The following is a 25,048-nucleotide window of genomic DNA, read 5'->3' as shown; positions in this document are numbered from 1 at the left end:
GCCCAAGGCCTGTTGGCTGTTTGCTGTGGGACTCCCCTGTGTGAGAATCCAGCGGCACCTCTGATCTTCCTCCTGCCCCCTCGTCACCCTCACTGGGCTGCAGTGGGAGCCATCGGGTGCACTGCACCCAGGCCGGGTACAAGCTGGCTGAGGTGGGCTTGGGATGGAGGCAGTGCCAGTGCGTGCCACCTCGCTGCTCTGTCACAGGGTCTTCTTCAAACGTGGTGAAACTGAGCCATGCACAAAGATCCTGCAAAGTCCTTGAGTAAGCGAAGCTGATCACATGGGGTTAATTTGCACAAGCATGATCTGAAGCCCTTTGGAAAAGTTGGACTTATACACAGATAAGTGTTATTTTCTTAAATATCTGCATTGAACTTTGTTTTGTAGAATTTGGACAACATTTCTATTTATCCTAGAAGTAGGGAGAAATAAGACAAACTCTTCCTGGGCCTCTGTAGCAGCTGAGGTACTGATGCATCTTGATTTGGAAGGAATAGCAATCTGTGAGTACCACTGCTGCATTTGTACCTCAGCAGCAATACTCAGCTTCAAGTACACTTGAATCAAATCCTGATAATAAACTGACCTGATTGCAGTGAAGATGCTAACTTGAGTGGTCATTACCCTGCTTTTGATAGCGAGTACTTGATTCGTGATTTTCCAGCATGCAATCTCTTATTATTTTTGTTGTGATTTCCCCACTCTTACAGGGGCACAACCCCATCTGATTTAAGATGGTACACGATCATTCGTTTGCAGTAGGTGAAAACCAGACGTGAAATATTCACATTTGCCTTCCTTATCCTCAGATTTTTCCTTTTAGGCTGGCACCGGTCCATTAGTTCTTAGCAGTCGCCAGCTGCTGCAAGGATAGTCTGCAGCAATTCCTTCAAATCCCCTCTCTGTGCTCCCTTCGAAGCAGCAGGTCATACGGCTGCAGACGAGAGCTAGATCGAGAGGCTGCACCAGCACTCCACTGGTCAGTCTCATTAGATTTGTTCAAAGTCTCCTGCTCGAAACCAATCCATACATGAGGCTTACCGGGGTTTACACAATTCCTGTCTTAAAATAATTGCAATAATCCCTGGGATTGACAACACTGAATTGTTGTATTCCCTCCAAAAATAACATTTAGTTCTAATGTACTAGCGGTGGGGGGGTTGGGGAAAGAATCGAATGCCTGTTTTATTTTTGCTGTTGCGTTACAGTTATTCTGTAGGAGTGGGAAGAAAGGAATGTCACCCGAATGTGCTGGGTGTGAGCTGTAATCACTGCTGAGAGCATGTGGGTGTTTGTTCTGCACGGTCCAGGGGGCCGGTCTTATTCCGGTGCAAACGCAAAGCAACTCTGCTGGGCTTGCGGGAAAGCTGGTGGGAGGAAAGTCAACTCCCTGCTGTTGTGCCGGGCTACCCTTTTGTTTAATTTCTGTGAGAAAGATATGCTCAGAACAGCAAAACTTTTTTTTTTTTTTTTTTTGGTTAGGATTTACCATACCACTGAATCAGGAAAATGGAAAGAAGAAAACTGTTTCTTAAGGGAATCAGTTCAACACAATTTAAAATGCTATGAGTAATAATAGTAAATCAGCAAAAAACTGTTGGTATTTGCTCTTTTCTCTCAGTAGCCTCAGAAATGCAGGAAAAAAGATGGCAATAACACACCATAAAGACCATTTCTGGTCCAAAATTGTTCTCTGTCCGCACTGTGTGGATACATGATATGCTCTGGCAAGTGAGGGAGCTCCCTGAAGAGGGAAAGCCCAAGCAGTTGTGATGTCTTAAAATGGTCTTCCACAGTGTTTTTACTGCATCCTTAAGTCAGGGGGCTGCCTATGCTGTGCTGTATCCTCCAAGAACATCTGCTAAACCTGGGTCTGCGCGGTGTGAGTATTTTGAACTACAGATAAATGAGCGGTGTGGCAGGAAAGCTGGGCATCCTGGGAGTCAGAGATTAAGCTAACTCCTGACCACAGGCTTCATGTCTCGTGGATGATGTACCCTCAAGGAATGTAAACCTCCTTTGCTTTGCCAATGGTGTAATCCTTACAGTTTTCTAATACACTATCGCATGAAGGCAGTGTGATAGGACTGCAGACCAGTCAGGCTATTCCAGGATTCAGGCCATTATGTTTATTCTATAACATAAGTATCCTGACTCTAGCTCCCAGTGCAAAGGCTACCCTCTTTGGAAAAGAGAGTTACTGGAAAACCTTTGGGCTTAAAATGGGGAAAATTGTGGTATGGAGCACTGGGAACCTTGCCAGGCTGGACCTAGGCCAAAGAAGCCCTTTGATTATTTCAGTGTATATCAGAAATCGACCGTCACTGGTATCTAGAGCATCATGGAACACAAAGCCAAGCATTAAGACTGATTTTATGGATGTTTCAGTGGGCCATTAAATCAATCCGTCAAACCAGCTGCCTCTTTGCTAGGGCTAAGCATGAGCCTAATCTCCCAGGCTGGGCTACTGTCAGGTGTGATTGTCTCCAGACGAGAGACATCTGTGCAGCATGAACCAGAGGAAAAGTAAATGGCATAAGGGCACTTGATCAATTTTCTTCATTTTCCATATTCAGGACTCTAGATATCTAGCAGACCACCAGACTACAAGCAGTCTTACATAGATAACGGCAAAACTCCACTATGGTGGCAAAAAGAGCTGAGATAACAGAGGCCAGGTGACTCCTCATGAGCCCCACACAGACTTGGGCCTTGTTTTGCTAAACTCTGCTCTCCTCTGTCCAGTAGTCTCAATCTTTCCTCATAACAGGTTAAACTTGACTGCAAAGTTGCTATCAGTATCTGTATACCAACACGCCATAGGTATGTTAAAATGCTGACTTACAGCTTTTGATGCATTGTTCAGCTTATTCCTCACAGGTGCTATGGAAAATACCTTTTCTGCAACAGATTCAGACTTTCATTTGTAGCATTTTCAGGGTGCCCTGCCCAGGGTTTGAAACACTATAAAATGTCCCATGACAGTTCATGCTGCTCAGGATTCAGCACCTTCGTCAGGATCAGTGAAACACTGTACTAAAAGGGCTTGAGTCTCAGCTACAATCAGTCACGAGCATCACTGAGTTAGTCAGGCAGCAGTGAGGTGAGATCCTGCTTCATTTTTATTATTCATTATGCTGCATAGTCCCCTGCATTTGCTAACAACAGAGATGCTCTGCAAAATCTTATCCAGGCAAATGGCTAATGGATGCACTGGTCTAACGAGCCCCTGTCCCTGTGAGGGAAGGTAGAGGATAACAATAATACACCCTCCTGTTCTTTCAGGGTCATCTCTCCTGTCACCAGCCTCTGGGCATCTGTGCAGTCTCAAGCATATTGCCTCCAAATGCAGATCTGGCACAGGAAGCAAGATTCACTTCTAGCAGCATGCCTTAAGCTGGACAAAACTTGTTCCAGCTCATCAGACTTCTGAGTGCATCAGCTTTAGCTTTGCTGATAAAAAGTCAACAAAAGGATTATTCTGTAAAAATCCAGGGATTTTATTGGATCTCTGTGGGTGTGAAAATTCTTGTTTTATAAACCATGCACGTCTTTGATAAGAGTATTTGTTGACTGGCTGGCCTGTTGAGACAGCCTGTTTTAAGACAATCAGGGTTGTGCTGAGTCAATGTCATCTTGTGTAACAATGTTAGCCAGAAAGGAGAAAAGATCATTGTCTTTATTTATCATCTGTGACTTTTCTAATCCCTCAATAAGAATAGCGTAACATCTCTGAAGTAGGATTTTTGTTACAAGATAAATACCAAGGTTTGAAAGTACATTCCTCAGCTCTAACTGGACTGGGGGAGAGGGATACGGGCTTTGCATAATCTGATGAATGCCTAGTCTTTTCTTTACCATTTAGTCAATTCTTTATTTTTTTTTTTCAGCAGTATTCTGTGGTTTAAATATCTGGTTTAAGTAATACCCTCTATATCCGCTCAGATCTTAACCATCTGTTTTAAGCTGGTTTTGCTTGGTCCCAGCTAGAGCTGCGTGCTGTCTAATAAAGACATATGGTTTCCACTTTCTTCTCTTTGCTGGGAATTGCTGCCCACTGTGCATTCTCAGGGTCAGCTGGACAACAGCATGGACTGCCTCTGTACTGACTTGGTTTACAGAAAAATGTAATTAGCAGAAGGGGTATAACAGGATATGCTCATCCTGTTTTTTTGTCACTTTTGACAGATACATATGAAAGACATACTTAGCAAAAACAGGAGTAGAACATTTTAGCGTGTGCTGTCACCCTGGACTACTAAAAGCAGATTTGAAAAACCTGGCTAAAGGAAAAAATCCTGAGCAGAGCCTGGGCACAGGAATTCCTTTTGGCAAGCTGCAAACAAGTGACTTCAGAGTGCTCCCAGCTGGAGCATGTGTGTGCTTGTGTGATGGCTCAACGCATCGAGTGGAATGAAGTCAGAACTCAGCAATTTGCCCTCACACAGGAATATAAAGTGGTAAATGTTTCCTCTTTAACAATAGAGCAGCCAGAAATATCTTTCCGTGCGAGTCCCCCATGGCATTTTTTTTCTACTGCTTGCTGTGCCTTTGCATGTGAAAATCAATGCAGACAGGCCCTGTGTGGGAAGCCCTCCCTGAATCCTGGGGCAAATCGCCCCAGGGATGTGCCCAGCCCTGCTGTTAGCACCTCCCCGATCCAGCCTGTGACAGATGCGGGAGCAGGGGGCCAGGACAGTGGCACAGATCTCAAAGGGGCAACTTAACACACTGCAATTTAAAAGCGCGTGCTGCAATTCAAGACAAAATTAATTGTAGGGATGTGCTGCCCTCTGGCAGGATTTTTTACAGCTCCGATTCTCTGAGAACTGCAGAAGCACGGCTCAGCGACGATGCTCCGGCACGGGGAGGTCTCTGCTGGCAGAGGGGAGCACACAGGGCACGCTTTGAGTTCTTGGTATGGTATATGCTTTCAGAGAAGATACTCAGCAAATTCGGCTAATTTTCATTAAAGCTATATTCAAAAAGGCCCATTAATGCCACCATGCTACTTGTGGATATATGGATAGTGGTTTTGAAAACCCGGGCCTCCTCTGCACTAAATGCACTGCAAGTCTCCAGAGGTGAGGCTTCTCTCGTGAAATGTTGAGTTCTGCAGTGTCTGCACTGCACTGCCATGTCCTGGGGACTGCCTGCATGGTCAGCAGAAGGAAAAGGAGCAGCTAGGACATTTCTGATCTCTCTGATGTCACAGTCAATGTCTATATGTCTATCTCCTAAAAGCATCTATTAAAAATACCTAGGTTGGCTGTTTGGATGTTAATGTGCTTTTTTTTTTTTTTTTTTTTTTTTTTTCCGGGTACCTGAGATTAAGTCTTTCTAGTCCTACCCTGAAATAGCAAATAAATAGGAGTGTGAGAAGGCCCATAAAGCTATCCCAGGTGGATGGATATATCTGATTGCTTTTGCGGTTTGAGATAAAGGAAGGATAACACAGATGCCTGGTAGGAATACACTTGCAATTCCCCTTAGTATATGTAGCAGTCTGGCTGCCCACATAAAACCCATGGTTCTCACCTCCAGTGTGTCACGGTCCCAGGAGAAATGAACAGGTAGGCAAGGACTGAGGAAGAAGAGCAACAAGTAGGACTCAAATACAAATCCATGATCGTCCCTCAGAGTTGGTTATATGGCTACATGGGATATCCCCAAGGTTTTGAAGGCAGGGGAAGCCTGAGGTTGGAGGGTGCATAAGACCAAGTGGGTGATTTCTGTACTGGTGAGAGCAAAGCAGAGGAAGCTGTGGCAGTGCTATCCTCACAGACAGGCACACACCCTCGTTGTATGTGGGAATGTCTTTATAAGAGGTCACTTACTATGTGAGCAAAGGAGAACACAGCTGAAGACTCTATTACTGTTTACCAATCTGTTATTGTACAGATATAACAAATGCTTTAAGCTCTTAGTGGTTTCTATGCCCTTGTGTATAAAACTCAGGCTCACTGATTCAACCAAGTTCAGGCATGCCACTGGTCAGAAGCTGATTTTTTTGTGGTGGGCAGGTTGATGACCATCTTCATGGTCATCTCTCTCTCTCTTTCTCACTCTTTCCCTCCCTCCTTCCTACATATAAATATATATATTTTTGCTCTTTGCCTGGTTTCTTTTCTGCTTAACTGACACATAATCAGCAGGGACCTTGTGACTAATGATTCTGCTCATAGCAGTGGTCATAGGCTTTGGCATCAAAGTCCACAGTGCACAATGAGGTGCTGTGCAAGGCTACCAGAGCTGGTCTGGAAGGCACTAGCTCAATGTGAGAGTGCAGCCAGGCTAATAAATAGCTCAGAGCAGGCTTTCATGGATCTGCTTTATTTTTGTCAGGGGTCTGAACTTGTATCCCTTTATGGTACTGCACTATGGGAGTGAAATATGTGTGGTTGTTTAGAGCTATTTGGAGTATCTCTGGCTGGCACCGTACTAGGCAGGTCAGGGATGTTCACAAACTATGAAGACGGTGATAAAAACTAAGGTTTGATTTTATAGTTGCTTTTATTATTACTAAGAGAGCTTGAAGAATAAGGAAACTGCTTCTTTATCAACCTTTTAATCTACAGCAGCCACAGCCATTAAGGCACCCTGGGGCCCACTGCAGTGATGGCAGCCTCCTCAGTGATTTCAGTAAGACCTGGACTGATGAGACAAGCTACTGTGGGCTGATACACAGACCTACACTGAGGTACTACTCTGAAAATCTACCCCTTTTTTGGTTTAGCTCGCGCCCGCTTTGTTTCTTCAGTGTTAGCATGGCAGATACCTTAGATATGGCTGATGCAAGTTCATATATATGTATATGCAATAATTATTAATGCCTTTTCTATTACGTTTTACAGACAAACTGGAAGATCCGTGTCATGTTGTCCCTTAAGTCTTGAAAATAGTGCCTGAAAATGGGATACTATTATTCATCGTTCACATTTCAGCCCCTGACCCAACTGTGCATATCACTCATCCAGGCTTCTCCTGCCGTGAAACCAGTCTGACCACCAGTTTTGGAGAGGAAATGTTTTATAGCTGCCTGGAACGCACCGAGACCTGTGCTCCCTGAGGTACAGCGTAGTGCTGAACCTGAAAATGTTCCGTATAACTGGGAGCCCATTAGCTAAAGCAAGAGGGCAGAACGTGACCATATTTTATTTTAATAAGCTTGGCTATTATCCTCGGTACACATCACAGGAAATCCCTGTTAGTGGCAGCTGATCACAGAACTGCAGTTTGCAAACTCATCTGGAGAAAGGCAGCTGTGACTTTAACTATTCCACCCCAGCTAAGGACTTCCATGGATTAGTGGCCATAGACTGGGAGCACCGGAGCCCTCAGTGGGACCGTGCCTGGGATGCAAAAGTTGTTTACAGGAGAAAGGCCAGGAAAGTCATTTCTCAAATGGAAGGGAATTTTTCAGCAGCTGATGTTGAACATTAAGTCAGATTTTCCTTTGAAAAAAGTGCAAAAAGCTTTTATGAAGGAAACAATTGCATTAGGAATGAAAAGCAGACCAAAGGGCCTGCAGGGATACTGTTTATACCCTGACTGCCACAATTACAATTTCCGTGTTCAGAACTGCTCTGGTTCCTGCCTAAAGAGTGAAGTTTTGGGGAACAATGAACTTCCCTGGCTCTGGGATGGCAGTGCAGCCCTGTATCCTTCCACCAGCATTAAGAAATCCCTTGGAAGCAGTGAAAACATGTTGCACTTTTCTGAATTTATGGTGAATGAATCCATAAGGATTTTCTTCATGACATATCAAGGTTACATTTTGCCTGTATTTGTGTATAGTTGACTAGGTTATGGAGATGAACCTTTATTTTTTTCTCTCTGTCATAAGCTCTTGCTGGAACAATGTGGGTTGCATTTATGCAACCGTTCTTGCAGATGGTACATTGGGATGGAAAACCTCCAACCAGCTCCAGCTCTGCTGGTTCATGTTAATTGTCCACATGCTTGAAGAGCTCAATGTTCTGAAGAAAAAATGCAGACTCAAATACCCTTTTTTTCTTTATTTTTTTAAGCTTTATTTCAGCACTGTGCTATACTCAAACACGCATTTGAATGGATTAAAAGGATTTCAGCAATCTGATGTAGTATGTAGGATGCAGTTAATACATTAATGTATGTACTTTCTTCTGCTCAAGTATGCAATCACTAACTAATTCCCAGATAGCTGCCCCTTTTATACAAAGGAAACTGAGGCAGAGATTTTAGCAACTTGCTCAGTGTTACAGCTAAGCAACTTACTCAGCTTAGGTATTGAAACCAGGAGTCATGGACACATGGCTCCATCTCAAAAACATGCAATTTATTCCCATGCCTACCTCAGAATAGACAAACAGTGCACCAGAAGCAAGGAGTACTTGTCATATCAGCTGAAAACACACACACACACAAATGTTTTTAAAACAAATGTCTTAACCTAGCCCTTCTTTACTTGGTTCTGGACATCCTCCTAGAAATTGAATGAAGACAGAATTTTCCTGTGAACAAGCAACATAACCTATCTGTCTTTGGTAGACACTGGCTGCTCTACCAGCAGGTCTCAAATTCTGTATTTCAGTTTAGCAAGTGAGCTGTATTCACTTCTCAAAGGCTGAGTTCAGTCTTTCAGCCCAGGTACAGAATCCAAAGCTGGCAGCTTTTCTGGGAAGAATTATCTCACTCTCCTAGTAGGTCCCACTACTCCCATAGCATTGCCATCACCCCCTCACTCCAGGTGGAAGGCATGTGCCTGTTCTTGGCTGAAGACCTGGCTTTGGGCCACTTTGTGTCTTGTGGGACAAAGTCCATGTTGTATGTTGGGCATGGGGGAAGTGGGAGAGGGTCCCACAACATGAGCAGGCCATTGCATATCTGAGTGGGGTTGGGGGAGAGGAGTAAGACATGCTATTTTTATACATTCTGTGGTCATGCACAGTCTGTATTATCGATTTACCACGTGTGACAGCTCAATCAAGTGGCAGACTGGAAACAATGCAGTTCACATATGGACAAAACACAGTGATGACAGAAAATGCTATTTTGTACCTCTGGCTGTCTACACTGCATTTTCTTTGGGTTTTGCTTTTGAGCTAGGGAGCTTCCTTTCCTATACCTGACCACTTTCTTGACCTAACTCTGAAAGATGTGGATTGATGAGGGTGAAGATAACTGAATCTTTCAGAGGGGCGCCTGCTGCAAAGCTGAAGAGTTATTTGCTCATCTCATTCCTAGACAGACTTGAAGGAGACATAGGCACCTGCTTTGCTGGTTTTATCCAGCTTGCCCTTCCTTAGCATTGCAAGAAGATAGATGGGCATCAAGAACTGCTGCAGGCTGGTGTGTAACCCCTTCACCATTTCATGCCCAGTTTCCACCTCTTTTCCCCCTTAGGCAGCCAATTCCTCTGAAGATTTTCTACTTTGATTCTTCATGTGATGTGGCCCTCAATCTCCCTTAAATCTACAGTGGTGTCTAGGGAGTCACTTGCATATCAATGGTCTTTCATCTTCAGTACTTGTGGCATCGTAATTTACTTGTTGCTGATTCTTAATCACCGGTCAAATTAAGGATAAACATCCATGCAGCTAATACCCTTCTCTTAGAGCCTGCAATTTGAGGGAAAAGTATAGTGAAAGACATCTTTCTGAAACAAACATAAAAAGAGCATGAAAACAAACTGAAATTCTTAAGAGTTATCAAGAGCCACATTTTCTCTTTCATTTAATGTTGCACAATGCCAGCATTCACCCTCCTATAGTGTGTGTCTATTTATGGTAACATTTTCTAGGGTTTTTATAAGAAACTGTGAGTTCCTAGGGAAAGCAGCATGAACAATGCATGCTTTTGGAATCACAGCTTTCAAATTGGAGTGGGACTGGAAAATAGCTGATTGACATGGCAGAATGGCTCTCTTCTTCTCTTATCAGCAAAAACAGAGCCGATGGAATGCTTTTGGGAATTCTCATGTTAAAAATCCCACTTTAATTAAAGGATTTTAGTTGTTTCTAGTAATAATGAGATATCAAATAATTGCAATTGCTTTTTGCATCAAAGTGAATTAAAATGCACTCTTTTCCCAGTGTTTGTCACTTGCTTATTTTCAGATATCTCAGGTAATACCTAAGCCTGCAAGGATCAGCTTATGTTTAATAATCTTTCTACTCTAGACAACAAACCTTGAAACACAATAAAAAACAGTTTATAGGAACCACTATGAAAAGAAAGTGCACTCTAAAGGACTGCCACATAAATAACCATTGAATTGCTTTAGAAAGGCTGTGAAATGCTGAATTACCCTGACAGTGATGTCTTTACTCTTTTCGCTGTAGCGAGATCTTATTAACACTATTGGAGAGAGTGCTGCTTTGGGAGCTGCAGGCATTGTTATTTGGAGAGAGATGAGTTTAACTTTGTCAGAAGTAAGCCTGTGCCTGATTTAAATGCAATGTGTGAGATCTTCATTTTACCCTATTAACAGACCTTAACTGCACCAGTTCTGAGGAGTCAGTAGAGCAGAGCTGACTACTTAATCACTCGGCTGTCCCCCAGCCAGGATGACCATGCAACACGCAATTCTTCCTGGTTCAGCCAGGCCCTGTGAGGCTTACGGGCAACCCAGCGGTAGGGAAGGAAGTCCATGGCTAATACCTGGCATTCTGGGAGACAGTTCCTCAGTATTTGTCATCGTGGTCAGATTCCTCTCCAGTTGGATAAAACACCAGGAAATATGCTAGGGCCTGACCTGCACACCAGTCAGACCAGATTAGGTATACCAGTGCTGCCCAGCAATTTGTCTGGTTACGAGAACTCTATCTGTGTCTCTGCGTGGGCAAGTAAAGTGAAGCAGGCTGTTTAGATCAAGTGGAGAGGCTTTGTGTCATGTGATGTCAGACTTAGCCTCATTAAACTCAAAGATTTATGTCTGAAGCCCCATTGTCTCCTGGAGCCTTTAGACAGCCACATTTTTTTTGCCAGGAGAAAAGGCTTTGTCCTCAGAGCTGTGTGAAGTGGGTGTTCCTGGGCCACTTTTCTCCTGGCAGATAGTAAACAAACCCAGCCATCATGAGAATAAACGGCTGAAGGTAAGTGTTCAGTTGTCCTCGGCAAATTCAATTACTTCAGCCAATTTTTGTGAATATTCAGCCATGACTTCTGTCAGAGTCCATGTGAAAAGGAGGGTTGAACTTCCTCCCAGCTGGGTCAAGTGACACAGGCAAGCCCCTGGAGCATCTCCATCAGCTCCAGACCCCCATGCTCTTGCCATGCAGCCATGCTGTCAGCACCTGCATTTCTAGCATACATCATAGATCCTTTCTACATCTACAAGCTGCAATGTTTTCTAGGGAGTGCAGATTGATAAGGCCCTTTGCAAAATTCTGCACCTCCCCTAGGTTATATTTTCTGTATGAAATCTCCTGACAGTCCCTTGCATTAGTTACATGTAAGTTATCCCGAATTAGTTCATTAATGTGGGCTGCTTACCTATTGCATATTTTTCAGGCTGAAAAAAAGAAAAAAAAAATAGAGTGGTTAGTTTCCAGGGGTTAAGTATTTCCGAAGGAGAATTTACTTGAGTGAGGCAATTACAAACTGTTTGGTTACTGGTAATATATATATAAACATTCATATGCACACATAAAGTATACGTGAGATAATCGTCTTTATATTAGAATCTCTGTAGTTGAAAAAAATAAGACAAATAGCTGCAAAACCAATAAAGGACCTATGAGACCTAAGATGAGTTCCCTACTTTTTTTTTTTTTTTTTTTTTTTTGATCCAGGCAATGAAGCAGTAACTCCCACTGGCTTATATTATCCATTTTGTTCCAGAATTTTAAGGATCATCAGACTTAGAGCTTTATGGTTTTGCACCTCTTGGCACCTTTTAATTCTTCAAACATATGCTATTATCCTCATATCTAACCTCAGTGAGTTATTGTCATAATAGCTATGTTAAACAAATTATTGTAAAACAAACACTATCTTAAAAGAGCTCTTGAAGGCATGTAAGAAATTTTTTTTGTTTTGTTTTTACAGAACTCCTTGAACTCCTTTGCAGAATGAAATATTTTAAATTCCTTTTAAATTAAGGGAGACGGGGACTAGACCACAGCCAATGAATAAGAAATAAATTGAGTTTAGAATGATCCTTCTTTAAAAGAAAAAAATACATAAATGAAATTCAGACTATATCTTTCAAAAAAAAGTTTTTTAAGCACATTCTTGATAGGAAAAGTAGAAATCTTCTGATAGATATATATATATTTTTTTGATGGAATGGCTTTTTCAGAAAAATGTGGTTTGTAAAAATCAAAGTTCTGATTCTTGTAGAATTTTTGAGGAAAGGTGTAAAAGGACTCATTTAGCATCCTGCTTGTGCTGTAGGACTGAAGGACATGCTAACAGGATACAAAAACAGCATGGAGCTGGGACAGGGGAGGGTCAGGCTGGGTGTTGGGGAAAGGTTCTGCACCCAGAGGGTGGTCGGGCACTGGGATGGGCTGCCCAGGGCAGTGGTCACAGCACCGAGCTGCCGGAGTTCAAGAAGCATTTGGACAGTGCTTTCAGACACATGGTCTGATTTTGAGGTGACCCTGTGTGGAGTCAGGAGTTGGACTTGGTGATCCCTATGGGTCCCTTCCATCTCAGGATATTCTATGATTCTATTATTCTATATGGTAAAGTTGTACCTGCCTATACTGCATTAGTGCATCTTATATAAATGTTACTATATTCTGTAGTATCCTGGCATGGATCCAGCTCTCCAGGCCCAGATTTCTCCCACCCAATATATCCATTGAACTGGGACAAGTTAGAAGCGAACACATTTGGTGGGGATAGGGGCACCTCCTGAGGATGACCTTAGGGTTTAGCAGTAGGGTTTAGCTGTTTTTGAAGTCACACTTGAGCAGTAGGTGTTAGAGATGGCAGTTTGGTCAGAGATGCCTATATTCCACCTCAGTTTTAAGCCAGGCATCTAAGTCCTGGTTTGGATCTGGGCTGTGTTTCCTTGTTAGTCAGAGGTACAATACTTTTCCATGGAATTACAAAACAGCTTTGATGTACTGCTTCCTTCCTTTGAGAGATACAAGTTTTCTTTATTTGTTTGTCTGTTTTTCCCCCAACAACACAAATAAGTTTTCAAGTGCTCTCCTGTTATTATATATTCAGAGGAAGACCTCAAAATCCAAGTTTCATTGAGAATTATAATTCTTGATTATTACAGCCTAGTAAGGCAACCAACAAAGCACAGACCAATCCAACAAAACCTGATTTTCAGCTATTTCAGAAGTATCTACCAAGTTTCAATCTCTCTTTTTAAATGGTATGGGCAGCCCGGATGATTTTGTAAGGACAAATTAGCACACACTGTAGTGTGCTAGTGATCAGCTGCTGGGTGGTACAGTGATGAGGTACTTCTCAAACCACAGCAGGTTACCTCCCACACACGCTGACTCTGTTCTCAATGGAAAAGCTGAACCAGCTTATGACTCTTCTGCTAGCATACCTTTCCTTTTGAGGCCAGACATTCATAGAATCGTAGAATAGAATCATAGAATATCCCGAGTTGGAAGGGACCCATAAGGATCATCAAGTCCAACTCCTGGCACCGCACAGGTCTACCCAAAAGTTTAGACCATGTGACTAAGTGCACAGTCCATTCGCTTCTTAAATTCAGACAGACTTGGTGCAGTGACTACTTCACTGGGGAGCCTGTTCCAGTGTGCAACCACTCTCTCGGTGAAGAACCTCTTCCTGATGTCCAGCCTAAACTTCCCCTGCCTCAGCTTAACACCATTCCCGCGGGTCCTATCACTGGTGATAACGGAGAATAGGTCACCTGCCTCTCCACTCCCCCTCGCGAGGAAGTTGTAGACTGCGATGAGGTCCCCCCCTCAGCCTCCTCTTCTCCAGGCTGAACAGGCCAAGTGACCTCAGCCGTTCCTCGTACGTCTTCCCCTCTAGGCTCTTCACCATCTTCGTTGCCCTCCTCTGGACACTCTCCAACAGTTTAATGTCCTTTTTGTACTGTGGTGCCCAGAACTGCACACAGTACTAGTGCTAGTACTGTGTGCAGTACTACTGCACACAATACAATATTCAGGTTATATGAGAGCTGGTATCAAATCCTATCAGCTGCACCTCTACAATCAGACCACGTCTCTCCTATGCTCCTGTAAGGAGTGTTTCTGGTTTCAGTTTTATTACTTTTTGGATTTCTGTTTTATTCTCTTTGTGTTTCCTGTTGCCTATATTTCACAATCCTCAGGTGACGTGCTGGTATTTGAAAACTCATTGGGATTTAACTGTCATAGAAAATCCAATAAAAAATCAAACTGCTTAAACTTCAGACTGTGGATTCCTCTCTGGTGTCAATGCCCTTAAGATTTAGGCATGCCAAAACTAAGTGTTATGGTGACAAAATTATTTTATGGATTACAGTAGGAGTTATGCACCTAAATAGGCCCCAAAACCTGTGCCTTTGCTCTCAGCAGCTGCCTGGTTAAAACCATCACACATGGCATGTAGAACATAATGCAGCATCTCATAATAAGTGAATAGAGTGAAACTCCGAGTGAAACAAATTGTTCTAGCTGTAGGCTTTTTCTCTGCAGAGGATTAGAGACCAGTTTATGTTATTTTACTCACTAAATGATAGTGACAAAGTTTACTAATCTCTGTACATACATGAGAATGAATGTTTTTAAGTATAACTAATACTTTCTTTTATCATAGTACAGTTCATGATTATTTCATGTCTTTTGAGCTTAAATGTTTCTTAGTAATTGCACATGAAAATAATAATATATGGAACTAAAAATCAGAGGAAAGCTGATAAACATGGAAATATTTTAGTCAATGCTTTTGATAGTCTAAGCCAAAGCTGTATGGAGTCAATATTAAGCTTCCCTTGGTTTCCACAGGCCTTGCATTGAGCTGGGTGTCTTCTAGGGAATTACACTGCAAGGGCCTTGAGATTTTGATGGGTGCCTCTTCTGTGCTAGAACATTCCTACAACAAATCAGATGGATGAAGGCATACATTGCAAGGAAAAAACGTTTCGAAAATACCTGTATAGGCATCTAAATACAAAAAATGCCTAAAAATACCTAAAAAGCATCTAAAACAAATTCTTAATTATCTAAGTTGTTAAAGGTTTTGATAGGTTACTAAGCATGTAGATAACTATAATAATAATAATACTCTCTGTGATTTGATATTTAACAGTATTTGTTGGCATAAGATATGAGGATAATGTGTTCTTTCACATAAACAAAAGATTAATAACCATTTAACCATCAGCTAAATATCTGCATGTGTCTCACTAATACTTGAAACAGCGTACAATTTTCAGTACATCTAGTCTTTTAGCAGAGGCAACCAAGGTTATTGAAAAGCTGTGAATGAGACCAGGACATACGGAAAAACTGCCTTGACATTACCGGCTGCTGATGACCCTCCTAGGCTGTTCCATAAATCACTCTGAAATGGGAAATCTGATACTGATTCTGAATTTCAGGTAATTCAGAAGCTCCATTTGTGGTAATGTCTAGTATTAAAATCCTGTACCACATTTCTCACTGGCTTTATGTCGATAAAGATATCTTCTCTTTTTGCTCCCATTTACTGTCATCTTGGAAAAGGACAGATGTTTGAAGCTGGCACCTGATTACAGTCATACGGTGAAGAGGCTGTAAAATTCATGGTCTTGTTCCTTCATCTAGATCCAATCAGGCAAACCCCATCTGCATGTGTAGCCAGTTATGAGGAACAGATCCAAGTAACAGCAAGGTTAAGTAGGCATTTCAAATTAAATCAGAAATTCTGTTCTGAACGAACAGATCCAAACAACAGCAAGGTTAAGTTAGTGTTTCAAATTAAATCAGAAATTCTGATCTCATGTAGGCAGCCGTTGTCTCAAACATCCTAATTTATTCAGAACTAAACCATTTTCCTCACGTTAGCCTGGAGGCAGCTGAAGGGTAATGCTGTACCTTCTTGCCCATTTCTGCTGCTTGATCTTACAGACAAGGATTTTTCTTCATCATTCAGCCAGTTCCAGATGTCTGGATGTTGATCTTAATCCCAGGCTGGGGCCTTGCTGCATATCAGATTGACAGTCAAGTGCAAAATAGGTTTGCCTTGGCATAATTCAGGTGCCTAACTCGCTGAAATGATCGTTAAATTTAGAGCAAAAAAAACCCCTATTAGATACAGCATATAAACTCTGTACAGATTGCATGGCACATTCATTGTAATTGTATACTGTATTGAAATCAAAGGGAATAGGACATTTAATCAGTTAGATGTTTGTTTCTGTTATTCTTATTTTCACATAGAGGGGATTAAAGCTAAAGTACCTATCTAAGCCTTAGTACTCTCACCTATGACAGATTATTTTATGCTGACCTTGAATAATTTAATCACCATGGTTATTGTCTTGAGAATAACAGAGCAAACTACAGATGTATCTTTGTGTGTATACTTCCACCTTGTGCTTCACTGCTGGAAGTCTGAGGAGTACCATCTTAAGAAAATTACAGAATTACATTTAAATCTTAATTTATCTTTTATCCTTACCCTTAACTTATCTTTTATCTTTTTCTACAGGATTCCCGCTTAAATGCAGGATTTTCTGAAAACAGGCCCAATTAAAATTAAAAAAAAAAAAAAAGATTCAAACCTGTAGCAAATTCAGAAATATTGTGGCTTGTCTCTGCTATGTGAACTTGTGAATTTAAATAATGGGGATGATTACTCAGTACTCAAGATGAGTTTTCACAGATGGACTTTCTATGGGAAACAAAGTCTCAACTATGTGTGACTTCCTCTGTGTTTTAAAGTGAGATGTTAACTGTTGTTATAGACTTTTGTTCTGATTCTTTGGGATTTTTTGTAGCTGTTTTGAGAGGGTGGAAAAGGAGAAATGTGGCATGAATTGGAACATCTAATTATCACTTATTAACACACATTGCAGAAGATTAAGATTTAAGTTCTTTCCTAAGGTAATATTGGACAGAAGTGTTGCACCACCATCTTATCAAAACACCATGCTTGAGATCCTTATTCACACAAGTTTTGACATTCGGTAAAGGCGAGCCTCCTGGAAAGAAAGTCAAGGCTCTGCTATTCCAAGGATAGTATAACTGTATGTGCTAATAATGACATCAAATCTAGTTTCTGCTAGGATTTTGGGTAAATAGCAGTTCTTGAAAACAGGAGCTTATTAGTTCCTCCTGAGATTTGTGTTTTTGTAAGGATTCTCTCTCAGCAGATAAGCAAGATTATCTTGAAATCTGCCAGGACTGGCTGCACCTTAGATGTGACTGTAGAAAACGTGGCTCCTTCTATAACCCTCACTGGATGTGGCTGGTGAAGGCTTGAGTATTGGTTCTCTTTAGATTTGTTTAGGACTGGAATGGTTCTGCATTTTCCTACTGAATGGGGAATCTGGAATAAGTCTCATGGAGCTCTTCAGCAAAGTAAAACCTAACCTTTTTCCAGATCTTCAGACACAGGTTGTTGAAATAATCTCAGATTTTCTGGTCATCTCTGCATCTATCAGAGTGATCTATGTTAATCAAATGGGACATATGCTTGTTTCTCACAGAGAGTGGAAGCTCACAGAGAGCTCAGCATTGAGGGAAAAGTCCTTAGTTTAAAAGACTGGATTTCTGAAGTAAAGACTACTACATGTTTCTGCTACCAAGAAAATCACTCTTTATTAGAAAACAACCTAGACTTAACTAGCATTCAGTTAAGGCAACATGAACACAGATTTACTTGTAACTCCTGGGACTAAGAAGAAGGTGGCATTTCCATAGATGGTAAAATGCTTTTCTAGTTTCCTGAGTGTATTGCTTTTATATGAATAACACAGATTTTAATATATTTTTTTTAATATTCTGCATCATGATCTCTTGTATTCTAAATATAAAAAAGAATCTGTGCCTATTAAAATAAAAAAAAAAGGTTTCTGTTATATTTAAATCCATGTAAAATAAAAGAAAACATGCCATTTACAGCCTGGTCTTGTCTTTATCTACATGAGTTTCTGGCTGGTAGAATGAAATATTGCTTCTCTACATCACATATATCATGTTCTTATCTTGTTACAATATAGACTTCAGTAGCAGTGACTCACTTCTACAACAAGGTAGAGCAGATGGAGAAAACCGATGTCCAGAAATAGGATGCGTACTCTGAAGTGCAGCCCCAAACCAGTTCTGCTTAGTTGGCAACTGAAGGAAGCATAGGAAAAACTGCAGTCAGAATTCCATGACTTACAACAGTTTCCTAAAACGTGTAGATCACAGAGGCAGGCCTGATATTAGATTTCCCAGAACTTATGAAATAAGAGCTGGCAATGTTTGTTTATCTCCTCAGACTATGCCTTTGTGACAACAAGAGACGACACAAAATATGGAGCTTCTCTTGCCTTCCTTTACCACCTGAATTCCCCCAAGGGCACTCAGCTCCTGGGCCTTTAGTTTCATTAGAACATTCATCGGGGATGGCAACATGCTGCATATTTTGAGAAGCAAAATTGAAAAGAGAAGTGGAACAGAAATGCAGGAACTGTGTCATGCGAATTGCATGTAGATGATATCCACACCTGCTGGAGAATCGGGCTTCACAAGGGATGAAGTCCACTCCCACTGAAAGCTGTCAAAATCCTTCCAGTCACCATGACAGCAGTGTCAAACTTCCATGCAAAAAAATGTGCAGGACTCCTAAAACTGAAATTTGATTAATTATGGTAACTGACACATGTCTGTAAAAGATAGAAAGGGCTCAAAATGTAAATTTTGTATCCACATTTTGACTCTTATCCTTAAAACTTATGTTGATAAAGTCTTCCACTTTTTTTTTTTTTTTGAAAAGACTTCAGAATACTCTCTCTATGCGCTTGTATTTATTGTAGTAGCCCATAAGGAATACTTAATGTCAAAGAGCATTATAGAAAATATGTTAAATTTGTGAGTTTTAGCCAGCTGTTTGATGTATAACATTGGCATTTTAAAGCTCCTGCTGAATTTTTAAACCATTTAGAAAATAAATCAGAGACGTCAGTGGGACTTCTCTGACTTACGCCAGCTGGGAATTTGACCCTGAGTGTTTTAGAACAGGCTAATTTCCAATCAATAGGAAAAAAAAATCAGTTGGTATGTGAAAAATAGCATTCAGCTGCCAATTCAGTCCTCGGCTTTTCCGGTGGAATTTTTGCCAAGCAAATTGTCTCAATGGTTTTAGTGGTGCCCAGGTAGAGGTTGCAGGTTCTGCTTGATGCAGCTGCCATGGCCTCACAGGCATTTCAGGGCAGGGGAGAAGGAACCAGGAAGAACACGAAATGGGGATACAGACATGTGGGACTTGTGTGCTGGGACCATTTCTCTCAGCAGATGGATAGAGAAAAACAAAGGATTGACTATCAACACAGAGCCAAAGGAAGGAGCCTGGGTGACTGGGTCAAACTGGTCATCATCCTGAGAGCTACTATGAGTTGAGATAGGTATTACTTAGCAAAACAGAGTGTCTAGAACTAGCACAAACTCTCTAATCCTAACCAGATTCCTAAACACACACAGGAAGAAGCATGGTGCCAGTGAAAGATGATCTGTGTAGGATGCAGGGACATTAATGCTCAGTGTGTGGACAAAGCACATAGCAAATAGCCAGAAGACAAATGCTGAACTTGAACCAAGTGCTCAGCACAAAACTGGCCAACATCTTCCCCAGATAGGAGTCCACAGCATCACTGGAGTATGGGTTCCTGTTAGAGGTGCTGAAGACCCTCTTTTGAGCAGCAGCCTTGTAGTTATAGCACTTGCCAGGAGCTGACCTCACCAGGAAGCTACAGAATCTGTCTTTCTTTTTCTTTCTGATGTCGACAGTCCTAAAGTTTTATCTTGCCAACTTGATAGATTAGGCCTATGATTACATGATATTTTGGATAAAGCAGAAGATTCAAGGCCAAATAGAAGACCTAAAACAATCTTAGGCCTGGTTTCCTACTTTTTCCCAGTACTTGAATATATGAGACTGCTAGCAAGCTGCTCATTGGACACTCCAGAACTGATATAGTGACCCAGTAATACTGGTCATCTCATCTGTTCTTGCTAATAACTTTTCCAGTCATATGCAGAATGGATAAAAAAACACAATCTGAGAGATGGCACACTGGCATCTCCCCGTCTTGGATTCCTACCTCTTGGCAGCTTGGCTTGTGCAGCAGGTCTGCTGTTCTTGGCTGAGTCTGGAGCAGCCGGCACAGCAATAACCCAAGGGGAATTATCTATTTTTAAGCTGCTTTCTGCATCAGCAGAATTTGGAAGCAGTTATGTAACTCCAAAAGAGCATCAAATCTCTCTTCTACCCATCCTAAACTCACATTTCTTTTCCCTGAGGTTAAAGGCCTACTCTGAGAAGTCAGCTCCAGGCGGATGATTTTCCTAGGATGTGCACTCATCAGTTATTGCTGGCATAGCGCAGTGAAGATGGGTGTTAACACAAGCAAGTAATAATGCCACTAATATGTGCTATTATTAAGGCTATTAAAATACCAACTGGCATTGCAGAAAATTTGTTGTCATTAACTACATATTAGAGCTTTATAATGAACCATCAGCGTGACCATTCCTGGGCAATCTTGGCAGATGCTAGAGCTTTGGAGGAACCCATTTACATCACAGGTTGGTAGAGGTAGCATTGTATGCTGTGGTGGGATTTGAAGGCAGAGCAGCAAGGGCAGTGGTGAACAGCACTAATGAGGCAAGTTTTGGGTGTGGTGCTGCAAGCAGGGTGTGCTCCTCAGTACTGCCAGCACCCCGGTCTACCTGCACCCTGGTTCAGCACGCTGCCACCCTTCAGGTGCTGGTGAGCTCCAGGCAGAAAAAGGAATGACCACGACATGTACCCGAGCTGCATCCAGTTGGTTTGTCTGAGCAGTGCAAAGCTTTGGAGGAAAGGGGAGGGTGAGGGTGAGGTGTGACTGCTGGACTCTGGGGCCCTCTCTACTCTTTGGAGGGGTGTAGCACTGATAGGTGAGCTGCAGAGCTACTTGGTGGTGGCCATCAGAAAACATCTTGGCTGGTGTATTTGCTAACTCCTGCAAATCTACCATTGCTTTTCTCTATGTGGAACATTCCCTACAGTGCTGACTGGCAAAATAAAGAGTATAGAAGAAGTGACAGCATTTATGAAGGTAGGCATTTGGTTGGGGCTAGCTTGTAGCTGCATACACAGAAATCAACATAAAGGAACTACAGGCTATGAAAAGAAAGTTCTTTATAGTGCCACCAAACCTCCAAAAGAGAAATCTGCTTTTTCTGTAGCAGAAAAGCTTTATTTACATGCTCTGCCTACTTGTTGAATATAATACAGTACCTGAATTTTACATTAAAATCTTTACATTTTTATGTGCTGTCCTTTTTCAGGATAGGTTAATGAATAATATACACAGTTTTATTAGATTTTCTGAGTGACTTTATAACTCTGACCAGATCAATCAAATTATTTCAACCAAGCTCCAAGGCAACTGTTAATCGAAAAAGAAATATAAAATTTACTTTTTAGAGATTTTCTCTCCATTCAAATAAAATTTGCTTTTTCCTCAAGAGGATCTTCAAAGAAAATTTGCTCATTAAAATATTAATTGGATACAGAGAGAAAAGGGTCATGGACTGAGTCACATATTTATTGAAACCTGCCTAGAGGAATTTGATCTCCTAGTTTCTCAAATAGACATTGTAGCATTGATCAATTCATTGCATTGAAAAACGTGGCCAGATAACCTTTCTGATCTTTTCTTTGCTCAGCAGAAGCTTTGATAATGTAGAAATGATCAAAGATAGTGGGAGTTATGACTTTTTATAGTATCTCCTGGGAAAGGACCACTTCCAAAATAAGGTAAACCTGTCTGGTGATTGAAAAGAGAAAGGCGACATCACCTTTCCTTATTCTAGACTTCACTTTTAAACATATTTTTTAAACAATGCATCCAAAACTTTTTTTTTTTTTCCTCCCCCAGGATGATTTGATAGGAAAAAAAAAAAATATATGCTTTTTTCCCCAACTTTATTTGCCCTGGTAATGTTGTGTTCCACTGCTGGCTTCCAGTACTGGGCTTTCTGGTTGCCTCCGAGCCCCTTCGCAGCTGCGAGGCTGTGCCCAGGAGCCTGGGAAGCTGGTGATGCTGTGCAGGGTGACTGTGGGGCTCTTGTTCAGCACTGCAACAGGATCCACAATCTAAGCAATTAGCTTGCTACCCAGGGAGACAGAATGAGAAATGTAGCCCATTCATACTCACAGAGTTGGGCACCCAGTTGTCTCTTGAGTAGCAAGACTTCTACAAATTCTTCACAGCTTTGCACTGCTTCTGCTGGATGTGGTGTATATAACAGTTGCAAAATCTCCTGAGTTTAAAGGGACCCACAAGGATCATCGAGTTCAACTCCTGACCCCACAAAAGGGCAACCTAATAGTTAAGTCATATACCTAAGAGCATTGTCCAAATGTGCTTGAACTCCTGCAGGCTCGGTGCCATGACCACTGCCCTGGGCAGCCTGTCCCAGTGCCCGACAACCCTCTGGGTGCAGAACCTTTCCCTAACCCCCAGCCTGACCCTCCCCTGTCCCAGCCCCATGCCGTTCCCTCGGGTCCTGTCGCTGTCCCCAGAGAGCAGAGCTCAGCGCCTGCCCCTCCGCTCCCCTCGTGAGGGAGCTGCAGGCCGCCATGAGGCCTCCCCTCAGCCTGCTCTGCTCTGGGCTGAACAAACCAAATGACTTCAGCCAGTCCTTATAAGTAATCAGAAATAAAATATTTCTATACTAGGGCTGCCCAAATATCCCCGTTGCTTTTATGTAATATTGCTTTTCAGTGAGTGGTGTCTAACTTGAATGTGGAGGCCTAGTGCACTAGTTCAAGAAGACTCCAGTAAGAAGTACAAACACACATCAAGCCTTAGGCTGTCCTTTGGGCTTCATATTCATGCCTACACTTCAGAAGCTTCCAGAGTTTTTCAGTTTTCATTGTCTTTACATCTCTGATTAGGGACTTGTGTTTCTACAAAGCATGGAGTGCTTCTGTCTGCATACCATGAGCCCTCACCTCCTCCTGATTTCAAACGCTCGGGGGAGGTTAGGATCACTTTGTTTGCCCTGCCAAAGAGTACATGCTGTAACAAGTGAATGTGGGCATAAGTGGTGTGCCACAAACTTCACTCCGTGCCACTTAAGGAAGGACGGGGAGAACTGGATATCCGCCAGCCAGTATAAAGGTAAGGTAACTTGGGAACAGGTAGTTCTGATAGCTCTCTCCTGCAGAGCCTTGTAAGCAGCAGATCTCATCAGAACCAGGTAAAATCTCTGCATGTATTTGCTTATTTTGGTTTAAGCCTGCTACTGTTTGAGCTGGGTCATTCCTAAGCTAAGGGTGGGATTCGGGTGTATCCCATCTAGCCTTCAGCTGCTGCCCCAGAGGGAAATAAGACTCTTGTACATCCTGTGTCATACCTGCCAACCCCATGGAGATATCTGGGATAGAACAGGGCAGTTCCTAGATGCTTGTAAATAGACAAGTGGGTCATCACCAAGTGTTTTTACAACTGTTTACACTGTTTTCAGGGGGGTGGGGGGGTGGGGGGGAATTGAGGCATAGGTTTGTGTTTAGTCAAGAAATTGCTTTGTCCTTATCCATTGGGACACTCACAAAGATGGTTTGTAGTGCACTGGTAGCAATCATAGATAAGATGCTTACGTCTAGTATGCAGATGTTACCAAACTCCTAAAATCCTCTGCTCAGATATTTCCTAGCTCTCTAGACCACTGTGTTCCTTCAGCACATCAAGCTTTTCAATTCATGTCTCGTCACCAGCTGACTCCTCTTGACATGTGGCTACTTGGACACTCATTTCACACTTACGGCTTGGTAGGATTCTCTAGGATTCTCAACTATATGACCTGTAGATGCTGATTTGTTAAGTGTCTTTAGAGCATATTTGGACATTTTAGAGCATACCTGGACATTTGAGGGAGAGCCAGCTAATCTTGATAAACACCAACTGTATCCCATTTTATTCAACAACCTAGTATTGTAGGCAATTCATCCGAAAGACTTGTTTGCTGATCTTGTTTAGGAGCAGAGACCTAAACCCAGGCCTACTGTACGTTTAAGCTTGGTGAATCTTCACATAGTCATGCAAAGAATAAGAGTTTATTTTGCTGAATCATTACAGTGATGGGAAAAATAGAGAGCTTTTGTACATATTATGTGATGCTATTTGTAGTTGCTCAGAACAGAAAGCCAAAGATGAGAGTATAAGGGGACTGTGAGAGCCAGCATCTCTATGACAGATGGACAGCTGAAAGCTGAGGTGACCCCAGCACAGGTTATGCCCTCACCAAAGGGTGCAGTCCCATGGGGGCTGGACATGGAAGGCAGACCTGGGTGCTGGTAACAGGGATCCATCAATTGCCTCAGACAAGGCAAGTGATACACCAGGTCCAGGGGTTGTTCAGGGAGCCCAGTCAAAAGCAGCAGGAGATGGGGCCAGAGATGAGATGGTGGTGTGGGTCCAAGGGGTCCACACAAGAGACAGGGACAGGGATGGAGAAGTTGGCACCCCTGAAAGATTGCTGGGGTAAGAAATGACAGCCTTGACCTTAGCCGAAATGGGGTACTGGGCCATGGGCAGGAGAGGAGGGATGTCCCAGGGGAGGGCAGGCAGGGGCAGAAAGTCCATTAGTACCCTCAGGGCCATGACAGAGAAGTGTTTCAACTCCTTTTGTGGAACGGTCACCAAGATATGGAAAATAAGGGCTGCAGACATGAGATGAGCAATGCCATGAGAAGCTTTGCAAGCAATAGCAATAAAGCTGTGGCATATGTATCTTTCCTAAAACCTTGGTGTAGCAGGAAGGAGGCTCAGGTTCTCTAAATTCCCACTAATGTTTGCTAGCTGGATGTTTATTTTGAGAAAGGCAGGTCAAGAGAGTGTTTTGAAACTTACAGGTAACACATTTGCAAACATGGATGAAGTGCTGGATTAAGA

The 25,048-nt window shown here is 42.3% G+C and overlaps 2 protein-coding genes across 5 annotated transcripts in view; both read left to right on the top strand.

Annotated features, from left to right (window-relative positions):
• Window positions 1-6,914: 6,914 nt before the first annotated feature.
• HYAL4 (hyaluronidase 4) lies at window positions 6,915-10,872 on the top strand. The gene is given in 5 exon segments (XM_048065733.2): window positions 6,915-7,054; window positions 7,056-7,473; window positions 7,475-7,841; window positions 8,627-8,631; window positions 10,326-10,872. Coding segments are annotated over 5 exon segments (1,041 nt in total). The 3' UTR covers window positions 10,437-10,872.
• Window positions 10,873-23,203: 12,331 nt separating this feature from the next.
• SPAM1 (sperm adhesion molecule 1) overlaps window positions 23,204-25,048 on the top strand; it is a 38,335-nt gene continuing 36,490 nt past the window's right edge. Inside the window, exon 1 of one of the 4 annotated variants that reach the window (XM_066990597.1) lies at window positions 23,204-23,275. The gene's annotated coding sequence lies outside the window, so the exon portion shown is untranslated. Of the gene's footprint in view, window positions 23,355-25,048 lie in introns of all 4 variants that reach the window. The other 3 variants (XM_013199200.3, XM_066990601.1, XM_066990594.1) reach the window with 3 other exon arrangements.

Source organism: Anser cygnoides, chromosome 1, assembly GCF_040182565.1.
Source record: "Anser cygnoides isolate HZ-2024a breed goose chromosome 1, Taihu_goose_T2T_genome, whole genome shotgun sequence".
Lineage (NCBI taxonomy): Eukaryota > Metazoa > Chordata > Aves > Anseriformes > Anatidae > Anser > Anser cygnoides.
The sequence above is the reverse complement of the archived record's forward strand: the minus strand, read 5'-3'. Positions and strand labels throughout refer to the sequence as shown.